The sequence below is a fragment of the Camelina sativa genome, chromosome 11 (assembly GCF_030686135.1).
Source record: "Camelina sativa cultivar CO46 ecotype springtype chromosome 11, ASM3068613v1".
NCBI classification, from domain to species: domain Eukaryota; kingdom Viridiplantae; phylum Streptophyta; class Magnoliopsida; order Brassicales; family Brassicaceae; genus Camelina; species Camelina sativa.
The window spans coordinates 10,605,025-10,622,196 of NC_141890.1; the positions used below are offsets into that span (position 1 = coordinate 10,605,025).

A 17,172-nucleotide genomic window follows, 5' to 3' on the forward strand; every position below is an offset into this window, starting at 1 on the left:
TACAAGGGTTAAATAATTAAAGTTTACGGACCAAGTCTCATCAACATGTCATAAACATCAAAATCTAGAAATCATAGGGAACTCAACAATGTAAGTTTTCAGTAAATAGAAACAGAGGCCTCTGCTCGATCATGAACATTCTCAAAGCATGTACCAACATTTCTAAAAAGAATAATTATTCAACTCTCTCTGTGTAATATTGGAATTCATACATAGACAGATACAGAATGTAAGACCATAACGGTCTGTGATGAGGTTGAGAAAGGATCAACTTTAAAGACAACATTGGACCACTCAATCATTCCCCAAATCTCACCTCCCTCGCGTCTCTCAAAGGGAATCTCGGCAGACCAAAGGTCCAAACTCTCTGCCGGCCAGAAGATAACAATGTTTCCATCAGAAGTTTTGCAGAGTTTGTTGATACGAAAGGAATGTCTTGAACTAGAGTGAGAGTGTTGCAGCTCTTCCAAACCTTTCACTTCCTTCCTTCGATCCTCCTCATGTAGCGGGGACGTATTATTCCCCTCTAAAACTATAACCGCTCTTTGTGGGATTTTATTTTCGTGTGGTGTCTCAATAGGTGAACAAAGAAGAAGGGTCCAAGTTTGAGTCTTTGGATCAAATACCTCTGTCCCAGCTGTTTCGTGGTAATGAGGGTAATGCTTGGACCCTCCAAACACGTATATCTTCCCGTCCTTAACCAAGTGGACCAATGCGGAAGCTCGAGGCGTATTCATGGACGTGATGCGGTGCCATGTGTGAGTGTAACAATCAAGAAACGAGACATCCGAAGTGGGAATACCGTCTATGAGTCCACCGAAAACATAGATCCGCCCATCCACCGCCACGATAGAAGATGAATCCGGAGCCTGATAAGGGTTCGACGGGATGGGGTTTAGCCGACGATTAGGGGTGAGGATGAACCAGCGTGGAGTTGGGTTAGGAAAGACGCACATGCACACGTAAAGCGATGCGTTAGTGCAACCCATCTCCCTTCTCAAGTAGAAGAGCTCAGGGGAAGCTACGAGTGAGCGGTGGCTCTTGGAGACGAGAGATAAGGCCACGTGGTCAAATCTAGAGGATACGCGAGCCAAGCATCTCAGAGCTATCTCTTCTGGTAACAAGGATAACCCAGACAACGACGGAGACGTCTCTTCTGTCTTCTTCCTCCGTTTACTGTCCGGTGGCACTTCGTGAGCATAAAAGTTGAACATCGTACGTCAGTTGACTGATCAGTTCTAATACCTTCCTCAGGAAGTTAGGGCTACAAAATCAATCACACCGCCTTGCCTAAGTGATATTAAACAATCCAAGTTAGATTATAGTTATGCGTCTTCCTCAGTCACTCCGCCAAGACAAGTCAAAACAAACAAACAAACCAACAGAATAAAACGACCCACGTTTCTGTTACTCATTTCCTCTCTACTCGTTGCCCTCAGCTTTTTCTAAATTTTTCCAATCAAAACGGTTATAAAAAACAGAATCATCGTCACTCCTTCTCTCCCACTTGGTGGTCTCTCCACAACTCTCAATACTTTGTAGTTTGTAACCTTCTTTTTTTCTTCTCCTTTCTCCAAGTTTCTCCGCTCTCTCTCTCTTGATAGCTTAAAGGAAACCTTAGTAGTGAAATAGTTTCTACCCTTATTGATACAAAAGATATAACTTGTCTAACAAGTTCTTTACAAATTCAATAATGGTAAGTCTACGTATTCAGCAATAGGAGAATATTATACAAATGTTAGCTTTCCATTTTACTTGTTCTCATAATCTCCGAGATCTCCTAGTATCTCTCTGTAACCAAGAATAACTAAAATTGTTCTTGGAGAGTTTGAACTCGCATCAACAAGCCGTAATCATGAGATCTTTCACCGTCTTCGAGAGATTATCTAAAGCTTTCCATGATTATCCTTCGCTCTCCAGGATTCTAGTCGTCTCCACCATCAGGTTACTATACCATATCTTCGCATATTTACTCTGTTCTGTGTCTTCAGTGGCACGGCACCTATCAATTTACTCTGTTTTGGCATGAAATTGATCTCTTTACTCTGTTTTGGCATGTATTGATCTGCATAACGATATCCTCGATTCAATTAAGATCTTCTGTTTTATAGATTGTCGTCTAGTTTGTAATCAAGACAATTTTTTGTAATTAATATATCTTGTTTCTTAGTGGTGGGGGACTTATCGCCTACTCTGAGGCAAATGGATCCTATAGCAACAATGGTGTTGAAACTGGAAACAAAAAGAAAAAGGTTGTGTTGCTCGGAACTGGATGGGCTGCAGCAAGTTTCTTGAAGAGTTTGAATAACTCCTCTTATGAGGTTCAGGTTATATCGCCTAGAAACTACTTTGCTTTCACTCCCTTGCTACCTAGTGTTACTTGTGGAACTGTTGAAGCTCGCAGCGTTGTTGAACCTATTCGTAACATTGGAAGGAAGGTAATTAATATGTACACTCTTAACCCCTCCTTATATTGGCTGCCATACAAAAATTATACCTTCTCTTTTTTTTTTCCATCTTCTACTATAAAAGTGTTCTGTTTATATTTGTGTAAAACAGCATCTTGATTGTGATATTTGTACTGTTGAAAACCCTACTAAAGCCATCTTTGTCTTGTGTCTTGACAAGCAGAATGTTGAGATGTCTTTCTTGGAGGCAGAATGTTTCAAAATTGATCCAGAAAGCAAGAAAGTGTTTTGCCGATCTAAACAAGGCCTGGATTCGGATGGGAAGAAAGATTTTGATGTTGACTACGACTACCTTGTAATTGCTACTGGAGCTCAGTCCAACACATTTAACATTCCTGGGGTGGAGGAGAACTGTCATTTCCTCAAAGTTAGTTCTCTAAGCTCTTTATAGGTTTTTCTTGCTCCACTAGTTACATTGTTTTGTAAGTTCGAGAAGTGTGAAATGACTGTTTATATGGATGTGAAAGTTTTCCAAGCGCTTTTATGTTTTTTCTTTTTTTGACATGTATCTAAGATATGGTTATTTTGGCTTTGTAGGAGGTTGAAGATGCACAGAGAATCCGTCGAACTGTCATTGATTCATTTGAGAAGGCAAGCTTACCGGGACTAAACGAAGAAGAGAGAAAGAGAATGCTACATTTTGTGGTTGTTGGTGGTGGACCGACAGGTGTTGAGTTTGCTCTTCTTGAGGCTGCAGACCACTCTTCTTGAGGCTGCACGATCTAGTCAAACTCTATCCTACAGCCAAGAATTTAGTGCAAATCACTCTTCTTGAGGCTGCAGACCACATCTTGACCATGTGAGTATTTTGCTTACCTCCTGAACTTTTGATATATAGTCCAAGTATAACTCATGATTCGGAGTAAGTTTTTCTTTCACAGGTTTGACAAGAGAATTACAAAGTTTGCTGAAGAAAAATTTAGTAGAGATGGTATTGCTTTGAAATTAGGTTCCATGGTAGTCAATGTAAATGACAAGGACATTTCTGCTAAAACCAAAGGAGGAGAGGTCTCTACTATTCCTTATGGAATGATCGTTTCGTCAACTGGTATTGGGACTCGTCCGGTGATCAAAGAGTTTATGAAACAAATTGGCCAGGTGGGTAATCAAATGTATCATGGTATATGAGCTTTGCAAATATTACAGTATTCATCATTTCATAATTACTGAGTTTTACTAACATGATCTAAGATGTTTTCTTGTAATTTCCAGGGTAATAGACGTGCTTTAGCGACCGATGAATGGCTTCGGGTTGAAGGATGTGATAATATATTTGCACTTGGTGACTGTGCAACAATCAACCAGAGAAAAGTCATGGTAACCAAATTCAGAACCAATATAAATTGAGCTAGCAGTTATGCATGGTGTATAGGGGGTTCTCTGTTTCTTATGCTTTTGGATTGTGTTTGTTTTCAGGAAGACATATCTGATATATTCAAGAAAGCAGATAAGGACAATTCAGGAACAATGACAGTGAAAAAATTTCAAGAAGTAATGGGTGACATATGTGATAGATACCCTCAAGTAGAGCTCTACTTGAAGAGCAAAGGTATGCGTGGGATCACCGATCTTCTAAAACAAGCACAAGCTGAGAATGGTTCAAATAAGTCCACTGACCTCAATATAGAAGAACTTAAATCGGCTTTTTGTCAAGTTGACTCACAAGTGAAGTTTCTTCCCGCTACTGCACAGGTTTGTTCTGTTTTCACTAACTTGTAAGTTACAACTTCAGTCACAAGTGTCACACTCTCACGTAAACTTTGTTTGGTGGTTTCTAATTAAGGTTGCTGCTCAACAAGGGACTTACCTTGCAAAATGCTTTGACCGTATGGAACAATGCGAGAAGAATCCTGAAGGTCCCATTAGGATTAGAAGAGAAGGTCGTCATCGTTTCCGTCCCTTCAGGTTATATCCAAATATGCCATCTTACACGCTTAGCCATTGAGATTGTAATGTCAGTGAATGCTCACTATTGAACTTATATAGACTTATAATAAGGAGAAACTCAAATTGTTAATGCAGGTATCGACATTTAGGACAATTTGCTCCATTAGGAGGCGAACAGACTGCAGCTCAATTTCCAGGAGACTGGGTCTCGATAGGACACAGCAGTCAATGGCTGTGGTACTCCGTTTACGCTAGGTAACGTTTGCTTTGACTAGTGTAATACAAACAAAGTATGAATATCATTTTGTACGTTTTGTAACTGTTTGGTAACAATTTTTGTTTTTTTTTTTGTTCATAAACAACAGTAAGCAAGTGAGCTGGCGTACGAGAGTCCTAGTGGTCTCAGACTGGATAAGGCGTTTCATCTTTGGGAGGGATTCAAGTCGCATTTGAAAACCTCATGTCCGTCGTTTGAGATCTCAATAGTCTTTACTTCTTTATATTTTTTTTCAAAAAGCAAGATATGTTAAACTTCATTTGGTTACTTATATTTTCTGAAATTTGCACTACACTACGTACTATCTTGAGTACGTTACGTTATAGCGAAATTAAAAATGGAAGAACTGATAGAAAAATAGATGATTATAATATTATATCACATAGAATCTAATGTTTTTCTTGTACAATAATTAACATTTTACAATACAAAGATGTGTCGCCTAGTCAGAAAATACATTGTTAGATCTATTCTTATCCCTTTACATATGATATACAGTATATCAATTATGGGAAATTGATCATATAGGAGAATCTTCTGCCAATACGTATTACTAAAATTGTTCATCTTTCATATAATAAATCTAACAAAAAACAAAACCCAACCTACCAAACAGTCTCCTTAACCCCACACTAAAATCGCAAACTCTCTCTACGTAAATGTAAACAAATGAATATTCAAATCCATATCGTTGAATTTATTACACGTTAGCCTTCTTCTAGGATAAGATTTTACCTTAATAGGCTTATACTAATATGCGATTCTTTTATAGAGTTTGTACGTATATAAAAAAAGTGCAAAACAATGAATGTACTTGACTTATACGCTTGGATATATTGTTTATCCATATTCTTTGGATTACATATATATATGGTCCGAAGATTTATTTCCATGTCAAATTTTTTTTACCCCAAATGACTTATGCGCTTGGATATATTGTTTATCCATATTCTTTGGATTACATATATGCTCCGAAGATTTATTTCCATGTCAAAAAAATTTTACCCCCAAATGAATTAGGAAGAGAAAGGACAATATATTGAAAAACAATATTGACTTAATCCACAGGTAATTAATTATTAATCCACAGCATTAACTTCTCTACCTCTGTTTATATAGAACACACATTTTATGCTTTGTCTAATGTCTCTCTTACTAACAAAAAGGAACACATAAAAAAAAGACTAAAATGCCTTCGGTCGGAATCATCATCGGAGATGAAAAAAAAGAATATCCCGGTTACTTAACACCTTACGTCACCATGGCATGTATCGTCGCCGCCATGGGTGGTCTCATCTTCGGTTACGACATCGGAATCTCCGGTAAGGCCTTTTTGATTATCATCTAAGAAAGAACCAAAAACTGTTCTTACGTTTTAATTATGTTCTTGTTTTGTTAGGTGGAGTTACGACCATGGAGTCGTTTCAGAAGGAGTTTTTCCCGTCGGTGTACGAGAAACAGAAGAACGATCACAACTCGAGCCAATACTGCAAATTCGACAGCGTCTCTCTCACTCTCTTTACCTCTTCTCTCTACCTAGCCGCACTCTGTTCCTGCGTCGTCGCTTCTTACGTCACACGTAAGTTTGGCCGGAAAATTTCGATGCTTCTCGGCGGAGTTTTATTCTGCGCCGGAGCTCTTCTTAATGGTTTCGCAAAAGCCGTTTGGATGCTCATCGTTGGCCGTTTGTTACTCGGTTTTGGTATCGGATTCACCAATCAGGTCCCTTCTTTTTATCTAATATTACAATTTTTGACTTCATACTTTATTTTATATAACATAGATCCATCATATAGCTTTGTTACTTTTGGCTATGAAAATTCAATTGCGACCTTTATACTTTGTTTTATACAATATACACCTCTATTGATCCATTGATTTTGTGTGGCGATTTTGTTACCTTAAGCTTTTTTACTAGTATATTACATAATAAATTAATGGGTCGATTAATTTACTACTCATATTACACTGTTGTTTGATTTGTGACCTTATACTTTGTTTTATACAACATAGACCCTTCTGCCCTCTTTTACTTATGGTGGAACTGTTGTTTCATTTTGTCCACTTAAGTTAGAGATGTTACAAATTAGCCTCAATATTAAATTTAATTCCGACGTTATACTTTGTTTTATACATTATACACCCTTATGAGTTATGAGTTCAGTCCACTAATTTTGTGTAGAGACTATTATTTGATTTTGTAACCTTAAGTTCTATAATATTACAAAATAGCCTAAATACTTTTCTTTGTTTTCAAATTTTACAGTCTGTGCCGTTGTATCTATCGGAGATGGCACCGTATAAATACAGAGGAGCATTAAACATCGGATTCCAGCTCTCGATCACTATCGGTATCCTCGCCGCCAGCGTTTTAAACTACTTCTTCTCCAAAATCCGCGGCGGATGGGGATGGAGGCTCAGTCTCGGCGGCGCCGTCGTTCCTGCGCTAATCATCACCGTCGGTTCTCTTATCCTCCCGGACACACCAAACTCCATGATCGAGAGAGGTCAATTCAAGCAAGCCGAAACAAAACTCCGTAAGATCCGAGGCGTCGACAACGTTGAAGACGAGATGAACGACTTGATCGCCGCCAGTGAAGCTTCGAAGCGCGTTGAGAATCCATGGCGGAATCTGTTGCAGAGGAAGTATAGACCGCATCTAACGATGGCGATTCTGATCCCGTCGTTTCAGCAGCTCACCGGAATCAATGTCATCATGTTTTACGCGCCGGTTCTGTTTCAAACGATCGGATTCGGTAGCGACGCGGCTCTGATGTCGGCGGTTGTGACCGGTTCGGTTAACCTCGGAGCTACTGTGGTATCTATCTATGGCGTTGATAAATGGGGAAGACGATTTCTCTTCCTTGAAGGAGGATTACAAATGCTACTTTCTCAGGTTTTTTTCAATTTCTTTCATATCTCTAAACCGGTTTTTGTTTCGGTTATGGTAATTAATCCGGTTATTGTGTAACCGGTTTTAGGTAGCTGTTGCGGTGGCAATCGGAGTTAAGTTCGGCGTCGATGGGACTCCAGGCGTTTTACCAAAATGGTACGCCATTGTTGTGGTCATGTTCATATGCATCTACGTGTCGGCTTTTGCTTGGTCTTGGGGTCCTCTTGGATGGCTAGTTCCGTCGGAGATTTTCCCGCTGGAAATCCGGTCTGCGGCTCAGAGCGTAACTGTGTCGATGAACATGATCTTCACGTTCTTAATAGCTCAGGTGTTTCTGATGATGCTTTGCCACCTGAAGTTCGGATTGTTCATATTCTTTGCGTTTTTCGTGGCGGTGATGTCTATTTTCGTCTACGTTTTCTTGCCGGAGACCAGAGGTGTGCCGATCGAGGAGATGAATCGTGTCTGGAGGTCGCATTGGTATTGGTCAAGGTTCATTGATGCCTGATGAGCCTTAAGAACCATGAAAACTGAAATGTCATCTGGTTTAGTTATATTTAAATGTCTCTTGTCTTTTAATCAAGCAAAGAGTCTGACAGTAAAAGAACAATGAAATCTGATTTGAGTTCTGAAAACAATCAAAGGGTTTGAATTTCTTATTTCAAAATCAAGATTCAAGAATGTGAGAAAACAAGAGTTTTGATTCTTTACATACATGATTTTATCATTTTGTAAGATAAGTATCACCCTTGAACTTAGAATACAATGGAAGATCAAGAGCTCTCTCTGCAACTTCTCTGTCCTGGTGAATCTTTGCGACGAGACTCTCCAGTGAAGTGAAATTAGCCTGGCGAGAACACAAACAATATGAGCCAACAACAAGTATTGTATTACTCTACAGAGTCATGAATAATGGATAATGAATTTGGTGATGATAAAAACCTCAGGGCGTATATAGCCAACAATTATAAGACGTAGCTCTTCGCCGTAGAAGTCTTCAGTGAAATCGTGAAGCAGCCATGGCTCCTATTTAACCAGAGCTAAGTTAAAGAAAGCAACCATAACAAGAGCATAAAGTCTGAAACCTTTTTTATCTATTAACTATGAACTCACAATAGTTTTCTCCTTGTTATCGAAAAAAGGATTCCAACCAATGCTCATGACCATTTTGTAGACACCTCTTGTTGGCAATCCCGCCCAACCAAAGTACACTCCCGAAGGATGTTCTACAAGCTCACTTGCGTAATCCTTTGCTGACAAGTTAGCTGAAAACAATTCCAATGATAAGGAAATAGACCATATATATATATATATCTACAGAGAGGAAGAGGAGTTTGGTTCGATGATATTTATACAGACCTGTGGGGATTCCAAGTACTTTAGAGCCACGGCCAAATCCTTTGATAACTGGACCTCCAATATGCCACGGATCAATTGGTAAAGTGTTCTCTATCCCTGCAAATACAAATTACAAGATTAAAAGTGTTTTCACTGAGATGAGCAAATTATAAAGGAAAAGAAGTATTGCGGAGTTTGCGAGTGTTTCTTACAGTCTTGAAATGGAGGAAGACCCCATTTCTCTGGTCTTATGTCGAGTAGAGAATTGATGACTTCATCAGCGGATGTATAAAGATGTGTCTGTTTAGGAAGAGAAGGAACAGCAATCACTTTTGTCCCAGCAGCTTTACCAGCCATAACACCAGGCCTGCCATTCAATTAACTGTGAGTAAGAAAGAACCAAACACGCAACTGCAAAACTGATACGCTATAAAAGTGAAGACTCACACAGAATCTTCAATAACCAAACAGTCTGCTGGATCTTTATTCAATCTTTTAGCTGCTTCAAGAAAACTTTATACAAGAATGATCATTGTCATTAGAATAGTCAACTAGCAAACAGGTCTTTGTTTAAATTTTGACAAGAGATGGAGCTTACATATCAGGAGCAGGCTTTCCTTTGGCAACTTCATCGCGACCAATAATAACCGAGAAGCATTCCTTCCAACCTAAAGAAAAAAATGAAACCTTTCCCATGAAACAAATCTACCTCTATATGAGATAATGCATCAGAGTTAACAATCATTTTCATAAAAATCTGTTACCTTTATGATGAGCAATTTTGGATTCAATATTTGCCCTTGAAGAATTGGAAGCCAAGGCCATAGGTACTCCATGACACTTCAAATGTCTAATCAACCGACTGGCACCAGGAAGGGATTTGATCTTGTCCATCCTACAAATCACAAAATTGAATAAAACTTCACAACCAATTTGAAAGACAAAAGATTAAAAGAGAAACAAAAACGTAAACATACTGAGCAGAGAACAAAGGGTAGAACTCAGAATTGAATTCATCAACGCCACAAGGAAGTCCATAATCTTCAACAATGGTAGTAGCAGCTTCTAATGGAGTTTGCCCAACTATTTTCAATGTTTCTCTTCCATCCCACTGTTTACCATATTTACACAAATATTTCCTCAATATGTCTCCCACAACACCATCTACACAACCCAATATGTTTTTTTTTTCTTTTTAAACATCAAATTCAAATTCAAAGTTACATAAAAGAGAAATATTGAAACCAAGTTCATTGAGTTCTTAAGTTACCTGTGTTGATTAAGGTACCATCGAGGTCAAGAAGAACACAAGAAGAGAGCTTTTTCAAGGAATTGCTCATCGACATTAAATCAATTACAGATTATTCACACACTCTTTTTACACTCTCTGTAAATTTTTACAATCGTCGCGACCTGAGCTGCGATGAATCTAGCTTCGCGGCAGGTCGTTAACGCCGGCAAACGAATTGAGGACGACGGAGGAATGAGGCAACAGAGCAGAGAGAATCGAATAGGAAAGGCTGAGAAGACGTACACGTAAATGCAGCTTTAGGGATTAGCATCTCGAATTTACAGATTTCTGATTCCTTAATCGAAATTCCGGTCCTACCGAATCATTCTGATTGATACTCGGTCGGACCGAGTCAGTACCGAATTTTAAATAGAGATTTAACGAGGACACGACGACGTTTCACCAAAAATTATTCTCAAGAGCAAGAGTCGAGTGGAACTGTGGAGCTTCTGTACGACCGACCGGTTAAGGGGAAATCGAAGGATTCAAATACAAGATGGTCGAGCGATTAGTTCAATGCCTGATTGGAGAACTTCAATACACACATCCTCTTCTCTTTTTTTAATTAGTCTTAACATGAACAATTCATCATCAAACCCCCAAGTTTACATTTCCTCCTTTTTTTACATGAAAAAGTTTCCTTCATTGTCTTTTCTTTTACCAACATGATCCTTAGATTCCATTATCAATGAGAAGTTAGCAGATAAATTCAATATTGTAGTCTCTTCTTCTTTCTTCTTCTTCTTCACAAATACACACTAGCTTTTGTCCTGAGAAGGATCTTTTTAGTCTCAGACAGAGTCAACTCCTTCGCCTTGTTGTTGTGCAAGATATCTCTCTCGACGCTCCTTCTGTGTTTTTGATTAGAGGAAAGACAAAAACAATGTCAGATTTTCACAATCATCATCTAATGGAAGAAATAATAGAGGAATCAATGAAACAATAAATGTGACTGACCCATTCATCGATCACAAGCCCTTCTCCAATCATCTTTGGACCTGTTTCCTCTGGTGGTTTCTTTCGTGCCTCCACTGCTGCATCCGCTTCTGCTAACTGACGCTTCAGTTTTTCCAGTGCCTATTTCATTCATCATATAGAGAATTAGAGAGAGCGAACCCGTAGATATAACAATCAGTGTTATTATGAATCCACTTCATAAGCATAATGATTTCACTACTCACAGGGTTGGAACGTTCAGGATCCAGGAAAATCACACGCAATATTTGCTCCTTAGACACATCATCCTTTTGTTCATCAAACTGCGAAAAAAAAAAAACAAAAGAAACTGATATGTCCTGGATACAAAATTCAGTGGAACCGTAGAATTGTAAGAAGCTAACAACAATATGAGATAGGTCACTAGAACACATGCTTGGTTTATTTGTGTATGCCTTAAAAAGGTAGCTGGAAACCTCTACACGGACCAAAAAGCATTCTTAGTGTAGTCATTGATATCTATAGTTTTATCTAAACTCTTACATGTTGTTACTACCGTTTTCATGTTCATAGACCAGCTTATAAATAACAGCATAATATTCAGCGTACCAGCTCAGGCACATAGTCCATTGGACCTTTGACCTTCAGGCTCATGATTTTAAACTTAACTCTGCTCCTTTGATCCATTGGCTTCTCATTATTCTCAGGAGGCTCAACAAATTTGAAAACTGTACATTTCAACAAGATAAACGAATGAAATTAGCCATTGCTCTGATAGCCTCATCAAGAAGAATAAAGAACAAAGGGGAGAGAAAAGAAAACAAATACCAGTAGCAATAATAGTTTCTCCAGGAGCAAGAATAGCACCAGGCGGACGCATGAAGCAACTCTTCGGTGCAGTAGTTTGAAACTGAAGAGCAACAAGTAAGCACATACACGCAAAAACACATATAACCAAAACACTTACTTGGAAAACTAACCTTGAAGGCAACATGTGATTTGCTGGTATTTTTAATCTTAATAGCACTCCTTACTTGCTTCCCAGGCTCATCTTCAAAAAAAAAGTAATAATCTAATTCAGTACTCAGCAGCATTACTTGTAAGTTGTAACAAAAATTCAGAAATCCGAATCATGCAAAAAACCATAGGCTATAAGTATCTCCATATGCAAAATCATTTGATAACCCTAAAATGATTCATATCTATAAAGACTCCTAATTTTGGAATACTACAAGAAATACCATTTATAGAATTACTTATGGACTAATTAAGAAGTTAATCTTATGATTAAAAACTCCTATACATATATGGAAAATTTAGAAGATTCTGCTCTAAACTCCAATAAAGTTCCAAACTTTATATCAGATCACTCAAATTCTCCTAAAATTATAGACTAATGTCAAAGGAACTCGAGTATACAGAAACAAACCCTAGACGTAAAAATAGAAAAAGATGTAATTTACGAATCGGAATCAGATGAGATTCTGAAACAAACTCACAAGGAAAATAAAGTTTCTCAGAAGGATCAAGCTTCAATCTCCGTTTAGTAGGAAGAAACGACTTAGCAACAGACGACACCGAAGGTGAAGGAGTCGGATGCTGATTTTGACCCGATCCATCACCATGACCATGAGTCCCGTTATAACCAAGCTGATGATGGTGACGATGTTGTTGTTGTTGGTGATGATGATGATGATGATGGTTGTGGAGATGAGAAGATGTAGTAGTAGTAGAAGAAGACGAAGCAGCTCCAGATGGAAACGGAGACGTAGCAGCAGCACTTGAAGCTGCAGCGTTTTGTCTTCCGTGACCATTTGAAGAGTTACGAAACGGAATCTTGAAGAAACCCCAACCTCCTTTGCCGTCGGAAGTTGGTTTCTCCTCCGTCGTCGTCATAGTCATCTCTTCTCTCTTACGGTTGATGAAGCATGCGAATTGCGACGGAGAAAGGAGTTGACTCCGTGAAGAGAGAGAGAGAGAGAGAGAGAGATCGGACGTGAGATGGTGAGAGGAAAAGTGGATTTAATTGGTTGATTTCGCGTCCGTGTTTTTTGTTTATTTTGTTTTATTTTATTTTGGGGTAATTAAATTATTTGTTTAATTAATAATCCGATGGCTTGATTAGCGGATATGAGAAGTGGAAGGTGAATTTTAAAAAGTCGATAATGACATGCTTTTAAAACGACAGCGTATTGGATTCTTTTTGTTGTTGTTGTTACTTTACAAGTCTTTTCTTCTATTTCTTCTATGTACAACTTTTGGATTTCTTCTCTCTTTCCAAAGTCTTTCTTTTTTGTATGTTGTTTTGTTTAGTGTTGTCTTTCTCGTGGTTTCTAGATAAATTTGAACTTTCTTCTTATATTTCTATGGATTCTTTTGGTGGAAAGTTACAAAGGAGAAAAAAACAATTTAAAAAAAAAACAAAAGAAAAGAGATTAGTACGCGTAATTAAACAACCCTTGAAACTTCATAATGACGTTGCACAACTCGAACTCAAAGAGTCTTTTTCCAACTTAACCCAAAAGTCGACGCCTAGATCTTCCACAAACGGAGCCAATAATACATCACTACATCAGTAAGACTTAACAAAAAGGAGTTAACAATGAGTTTATGTTTCCGGGTCATACCATATTAGATTAAGACTTAGGATGGTTTACGAATGTTGATGGAGAAGATGATGATATATCTTCAATATAATCGATTTCACATTATTTTCAATGGATAATATCAATCATACCATACCAAAAAAAAAAAACCATACCCTTTTTTATAAATGTAATATAATAAAATAAAATAATCAGAATGGGAAATCGGGATCATCCCATTGAAGAACAGCAGATTCAATGTTATGCTCTCTCTTGAGCTTGTCCTTGAGGAACCAATCACATACTTTGCCTGCATTCAACTCTTCTATTGTACATCCTTCTTGCTCCAAATTCACTCTTAGTAAGTTCAACGACGATATCTGTCAATAATATTCCAATATTTCAATCTAAAACTCAATGTCTATGCTTTTGTCAATAAAAAAAATTACATTATGATAATTATTTATTTAATGTCCACATATATATATATATATATATATACTAGTACATGATAAATTGTTAATTTCAGTTTAAAATTAGTGTAATTTCTTACTTTGCATACACCAAGTAAATACAATATAATGCAAATTTTTAACAAGTTAAAAACTTAATAGGTTGAAGTTAAATTTGTTATTGTAAGTGAATTCTTAAATTGTAGGGAAACTCAAAACATACAATTCAAAGAAACCCAAAACATTTGATTTAATTTACCGTTAGTCGACAAAGAAACTTCTCGTGCGCACCAAGTCCCGAGATTTCGACAAGACCATCTTCTGCTAAGCTCAAAAAACTTCTTCTCTCTGCAGGCTTGCTTTGATCGCCGGATTCTTCTTCTCCGGCGTGGGCACTTGCTCTTACCAAACACAATCTTCTTCTTCTTCCTTGTGTCGTGAATGTAATATTATTTGATCTTGATTGTCGAGACCCCGCTAAAGTCTTGTCTATGTGAGGATTTAAGATGAAGTTTGAGTGATGATAATAAGTGGCAATGTTCATAGTGATACCAAACTCTCTTTGCTTTTCTTTCTTGGTGAGTTAGAAGAAGATGAAGATGAGGAACTTATCCGTTATGTTCGTCGCTTGTTTTAGAATGTTTTAGTGGTGAAGAATGAGTTTGTAATTTGGACTATTTGGTTTGGGCTTCGGATTGTTCGGGCTTTTCGTCTTTTATTAAGTCGACCATGAGCCAGGGTTATTGAATTAAATAATTTAATTTAATTTGAAACATTTATTCCATTATTATTGCATTTCGTGAATTCTTTTAAATAGATGTGTTATTGGATTAGGTACTTAAATTATAGTGTTATTCGATTTATTAATTCCTGTAAATGTTAGTGTTTTCAGTTTTACGATACTAGTTTACAAGGTATTGTAATTTAAAATAGCTAATAATACAAAGAATCAAACTAAAGGTTTTTTAGCTGTCATGTTGATTCATTAAAATGTCATAAAAAAAACTTTACAATACTTTAAAATCAATCACTTATGAATACATACATCATGACGTTCTTTCAAGTTCAATCATATACAATTGCTCAATATGGATTTGAATAAGTATATGTAGTTTCCATCAAATCCAAATTCACGGAAGTACTTGTATAATACGTTAAATTAATACGTTAAATCAAAATCCAGATATGATTTTTTTTTGTTTTTGTTGGCTGTATTATGTAGTTCGGAAATTTTAGATCAACTAATCCTGAAAAAAAAAAAAAAAAAAAACAAGATGAAAACGCAAATTTCCAGAGAGTTCTCGAGTGTTTTGCTGTCTTTCCTCTATATGATAATTTTTAATATTATCAAGACTTCCCATCAACTCTATTATCGAACAAATCCTAAAAAATTGACGAATTTATAATCAAACTAACACGTAAATTCAAGACGTACGTATATTAAATAATATTTGCATGAAGTCTTACGTAAGTGTCTTATAAGTGGCAACATCAACTGCACAACCATTACGATTTCGTATCGAATTATATCGTTTTTATATATGTGGACGAAAGGATCTTTGGTCCTCTGTCTGCTGACTCTGCTCCTTTCAACTGTTTTGAGTTCAAAGGATTTAGTTTATACGTAACAAATGAATAATGCAAAATATATATAAATGCTTTATGTTTTTTGTTTAAGTTATCGGCTTTCATAAATAAACTAATCAGGAAATATGCTAGGTACGTGGTACGGTTCTTGTTGTTCCCAAACTGTTATTACTTACTACTCGAAATTGATGGTGCGTGACTGCGTGTGTGTGCATTTTCGTCGGTGTCCACCATAAACGATGTAATACGTGTGCTTCCGGCTACCATGAGATCTACTAATAACCCTAAGTAAACACAAAACTTCATAATAAGCGAAAAAGGTTTATGATCCTCGCCAGTCGCCACCATGGATAAAACTATTTATAATTAGACAAGCCATGCATTACTCCCAATAATTCAATTACTGAAAACACATCACTAACGAACCAACAACACTCCTAATTTTATAACCTATTTTAGAAAATTAGCAACATCAAACATATAGTAAGACACATAATTTATCAAACATAAGACGACACATCATTTATGCAAAGATAGACAAGTAAACGGAATAAAAATGTTTCTAATTAGAAGAGGCTTATTAACTTTTAACAAACATGTTAAAGCATCCGAAGGTAACATTTTCGAGTTCATTATGACTTGACCATTGTACGTAGAAGTCTTGAAGGGAACCATGTTTCTAATAAGTAATAACCGTGATGATCTTTTTGTGTGTGTGTGTGGTGTATGGTTATTTACTTCCCAACGAATTGAACCTCTTCCGCAATTCTCTAAACAAATATTCACTCTGTTTTAAAATATATGATGTTTTAACTAAAACACGCAGATTAAGAAATTTTTACTTTTAACAAGTTCAACCAATCAGAACAATAATGCATAATATAAAATACTAAACTAATCTAAAAATTGCATAGAATATTGAAAACATCTTATATTATGAAATAAAAAATTTCTCTAAAACAAGGAGTATGAAATAGATTCTTACACAAAAGGAATATCTAATAACATAAAGTTTTATTGCTACACTTACACGTATGTTGTGTATCCGGTTGTAAACAAACTATTTCGACATAAACTAACAATTACGTTTGGATCAATGCAAATTTCTTTGGCTTTTGATGGTACTATGGTATAAATCAATTCGTACTAACACTATAATGCTATATATAATGCTATAATACTCCATATACTGCATTATAGTGTATACAATCTGTCTATTAATTAGTTTTCCAAAACGTTAGTTAATCAAGTAATGAGATTTGGTCAACTGTACTAACACGTGGGCTTCTCATTGTGGCAAATGATACATGAGCAAGCATAACCCTAGCTAGATTTTCAATATGCTATAGGCTAATATAGCATTAACACCTAACAAATCTTCAACCTTATTCTTAATTTTATAATCTAATTAACTGATTTTGTTATTGGTTCAACATCATAATTTTGCACTTTGTAACG

General features: G+C 36.8%; 5 protein-coding genes and 1 pseudogene across 8 annotated transcripts; 2 read left to right on the forward strand and 4 right to left on the reverse strand.

Moving 5' to 3' along the window:
* Positions 1 to 206: 206 nt before the first annotated feature.
* On the reverse strand, positions 207 to 1,214 carry LOC147933828 (putative F-box/kelch-repeat protein At5g03000). The gene has a single exon (XM_087472344.1). It carries the CDS (start codon positions 1,212 to 1,214, stop codon positions 207 to 209), a length of 1,008 nt encoding a protein of 335 aa, XP_087328470.1.
* A 641-nt stretch (positions 1,215 to 1,855) lies between these two features.
* Positions 1,856 to 4,970, forward strand: LOC104722911 (external alternative NAD(P)H-ubiquinone oxidoreductase B3, mitochondrial-like; annotated as a pseudogene). The gene is made up of 10 exons (XR_015572891.1): positions 1,856 to 1,944; positions 2,171 to 2,438; positions 2,632 to 2,835; positions 3,006 to 3,267; positions 3,350 to 3,566; positions 3,681 to 3,785; positions 3,885 to 4,160; positions 4,252 to 4,373; positions 4,491 to 4,610; positions 4,721 to 4,970. The product of XR_015572891.1 is annotated as an external alternative NAD(P)H-ubiquinone oxidoreductase B3, mitochondrial-like (transcript).
* A 269-nt stretch (positions 4,971 to 5,239) lies between these two features.
* On the forward strand, positions 5,240 to 8,192 carry LOC104722912 (sugar transport protein 12). 2 transcript variants are annotated; one of them, XM_010441169.3, is made up of 5 exons: positions 5,240 to 5,700; positions 5,799 to 5,954; positions 6,032 to 6,354; positions 6,899 to 7,528; positions 7,614 to 8,192. In XM_010441169.3, the coding sequence occupies exons 2-5, from the start codon at positions 5,822 to 5,824 to the stop codon at positions 8,031 to 8,033; spliced, it is 1,506 nt and encodes a 501-aa protein (XP_010439471.2). In that variant the 5' UTR covers positions 5,240 to 5,700; positions 5,799 to 5,821; the 3' UTR covers positions 8,034 to 8,192. The 2 variants fall into 2 exon arrangements, with proteins under 2 accessions (XP_010439471.2, XP_087331038.1); XM_087474912.1 differs by lacking the exon at positions 5,240 to 5,700 and having other exon boundaries at positions 5,775 to 5,954.
* LOC104722914 (bifunctional riboflavin kinase/FMN phosphatase) lies at positions 8,146 to 10,660 on the reverse strand. Of its 2 annotated transcripts, none has more exons than XM_010441171.3 (10): positions 10,134 to 10,660; positions 9,841 to 10,027; positions 9,628 to 9,758; positions 9,462 to 9,531; positions 9,311 to 9,376; positions 9,076 to 9,230; positions 8,885 to 8,980; positions 8,639 to 8,790; positions 8,468 to 8,551; positions 8,146 to 8,372 (listed from the first exon to the last, which is right to left on the reverse strand). In XM_010441171.3, the coding sequence occupies exons 1-10, from the start codon at positions 10,207 to 10,209 to the stop codon at positions 8,250 to 8,252; spliced, it is 1,140 nt and encodes a 379-aa protein (XP_010439473.2). In that variant the 5' UTR covers positions 10,210 to 10,660; the 3' UTR covers positions 8,146 to 8,249. The 2 variants fall into 2 exon arrangements, with proteins under 2 accessions (XP_010439473.2, XP_087331039.1); XM_087474913.1 differs by having other exon boundaries at positions 9,841 to 9,974; positions 10,134 to 10,420.
* An 18-nt stretch (positions 10,661 to 10,678) lies between these two features.
* LOC104722913 (vesicle-associated protein 4-2) lies at positions 10,679 to 13,213 on the reverse strand. Its single transcript, XM_010441170.3, has 7 exons — positions 12,590 to 13,213; positions 12,071 to 12,141; positions 11,919 to 12,000; positions 11,700 to 11,818; positions 11,336 to 11,413; positions 11,112 to 11,231; positions 10,679 to 11,005 (listed from the first exon to the last, which is right to left on the reverse strand). Exons 1-7 carry the CDS (start codon positions 12,990 to 12,992, stop codon positions 10,946 to 10,948), a joined length of 933 nt encoding a protein of 310 aa, XP_010439472.2. The 5' UTR covers positions 12,993 to 13,213; the 3' UTR covers positions 10,679 to 10,945.
* A 560-nt stretch (positions 13,214 to 13,773) lies between these two features.
* LOC104722915 (uncharacterized) lies at positions 13,774 to 14,761 on the reverse strand. The gene is made up of 2 exons (XM_010441172.3): positions 14,387 to 14,761; positions 13,774 to 14,055 (listed from the first exon to the last, which is right to left on the reverse strand). The coding sequence occupies exons 1-2, from the start codon at positions 14,669 to 14,671 to the stop codon at positions 13,888 to 13,890; spliced, it is 453 nt and encodes a 150-aa protein (XP_010439474.1). The 5' UTR covers positions 14,672 to 14,761; the 3' UTR covers positions 13,774 to 13,887.
* Positions 14,762 to 17,172: the final 2,411 nt, after the last annotated feature.

Bases quoted from the DNA above. Each gene is read 5' to 3' on its own strand.
- LOC104722913 (XM_010441170.3), bottom strand. From the start codon at position 12,992: ATGACTATGACGACGACGGAGGAGAAACCAACTTCCGACGGCAAAGGA. The intron at 11,819-11,918 runs GTATTTGTTTTC...TGAAATGTACAG, and splicing joins AGAAACTATTATTGCTACTG to TTTTCAAATTTGTTGAGCCT. The intron at 11,232-11,335 runs GTGAGTAGTGAA...TGAATGAAATAG, and splicing joins ATCCTGAACGTTCCAACCCT to GCACTGGAAAAACTGAAGCG.
- LOC104722915 (XM_010441172.3), bottom strand. From the start codon at position 14,671: ATGAACATTGCCACTTATTATCATCACTCAAACTTCATCTTAAATCCT. The intron at 14,056-14,386 runs GTAAATTAAATC...TATTATTGACAG, and splicing joins AGTTTCTTTGTCGACTAACG to ATATCGTCGTTGAACTTACT.
- LOC104722912 (XM_010441169.3), top strand. From the start codon at position 5,822: ATGCCTTCGGTCGGAATCATCATCGGAGATGAAAAAAAAGAATATCCC. The intron at 5,955-6,031 runs GTAAGGCCTTTT...TTGTTTTGTTAG, and splicing joins TTACGACATCGGAATCTCCG to GTGGAGTTACGACCATGGAG. The intron at 7,529-7,613 runs GTTTTTTTCAAT...AACCGGTTTTAG, and splicing joins TACAAATGCTACTTTCTCAG to GTAGCTGTTGCGGTGGCAAT.
- LOC104722914 (XM_010441171.3), bottom strand. From the start codon at position 10,209: ATGTCGATGAGCAATTCCTTGAAAAAGCTCTCTTCTTGTGTTCTTCTT. The intron at 8,791-8,884 runs GTCTGTATAAAT...AATTGTTTTCAG, and splicing joins AGTACTTGGAATCCCCACAG to CTAACTTGTCAGCAAAGGAT. The intron at 8,552-8,638 runs GTGAGTTCATAG...CTGGTTAAATAG, and splicing joins ATAACAAGGAGAAAACTATT to GAGCCATGGCTGCTTCACGA.
- LOC147933828 (XM_087472344.1), bottom strand. From the start codon at position 1,214: ATGTTCAACTTTTATGCTCACGAAGTGCCACCGGACAGTAAACGGAGG.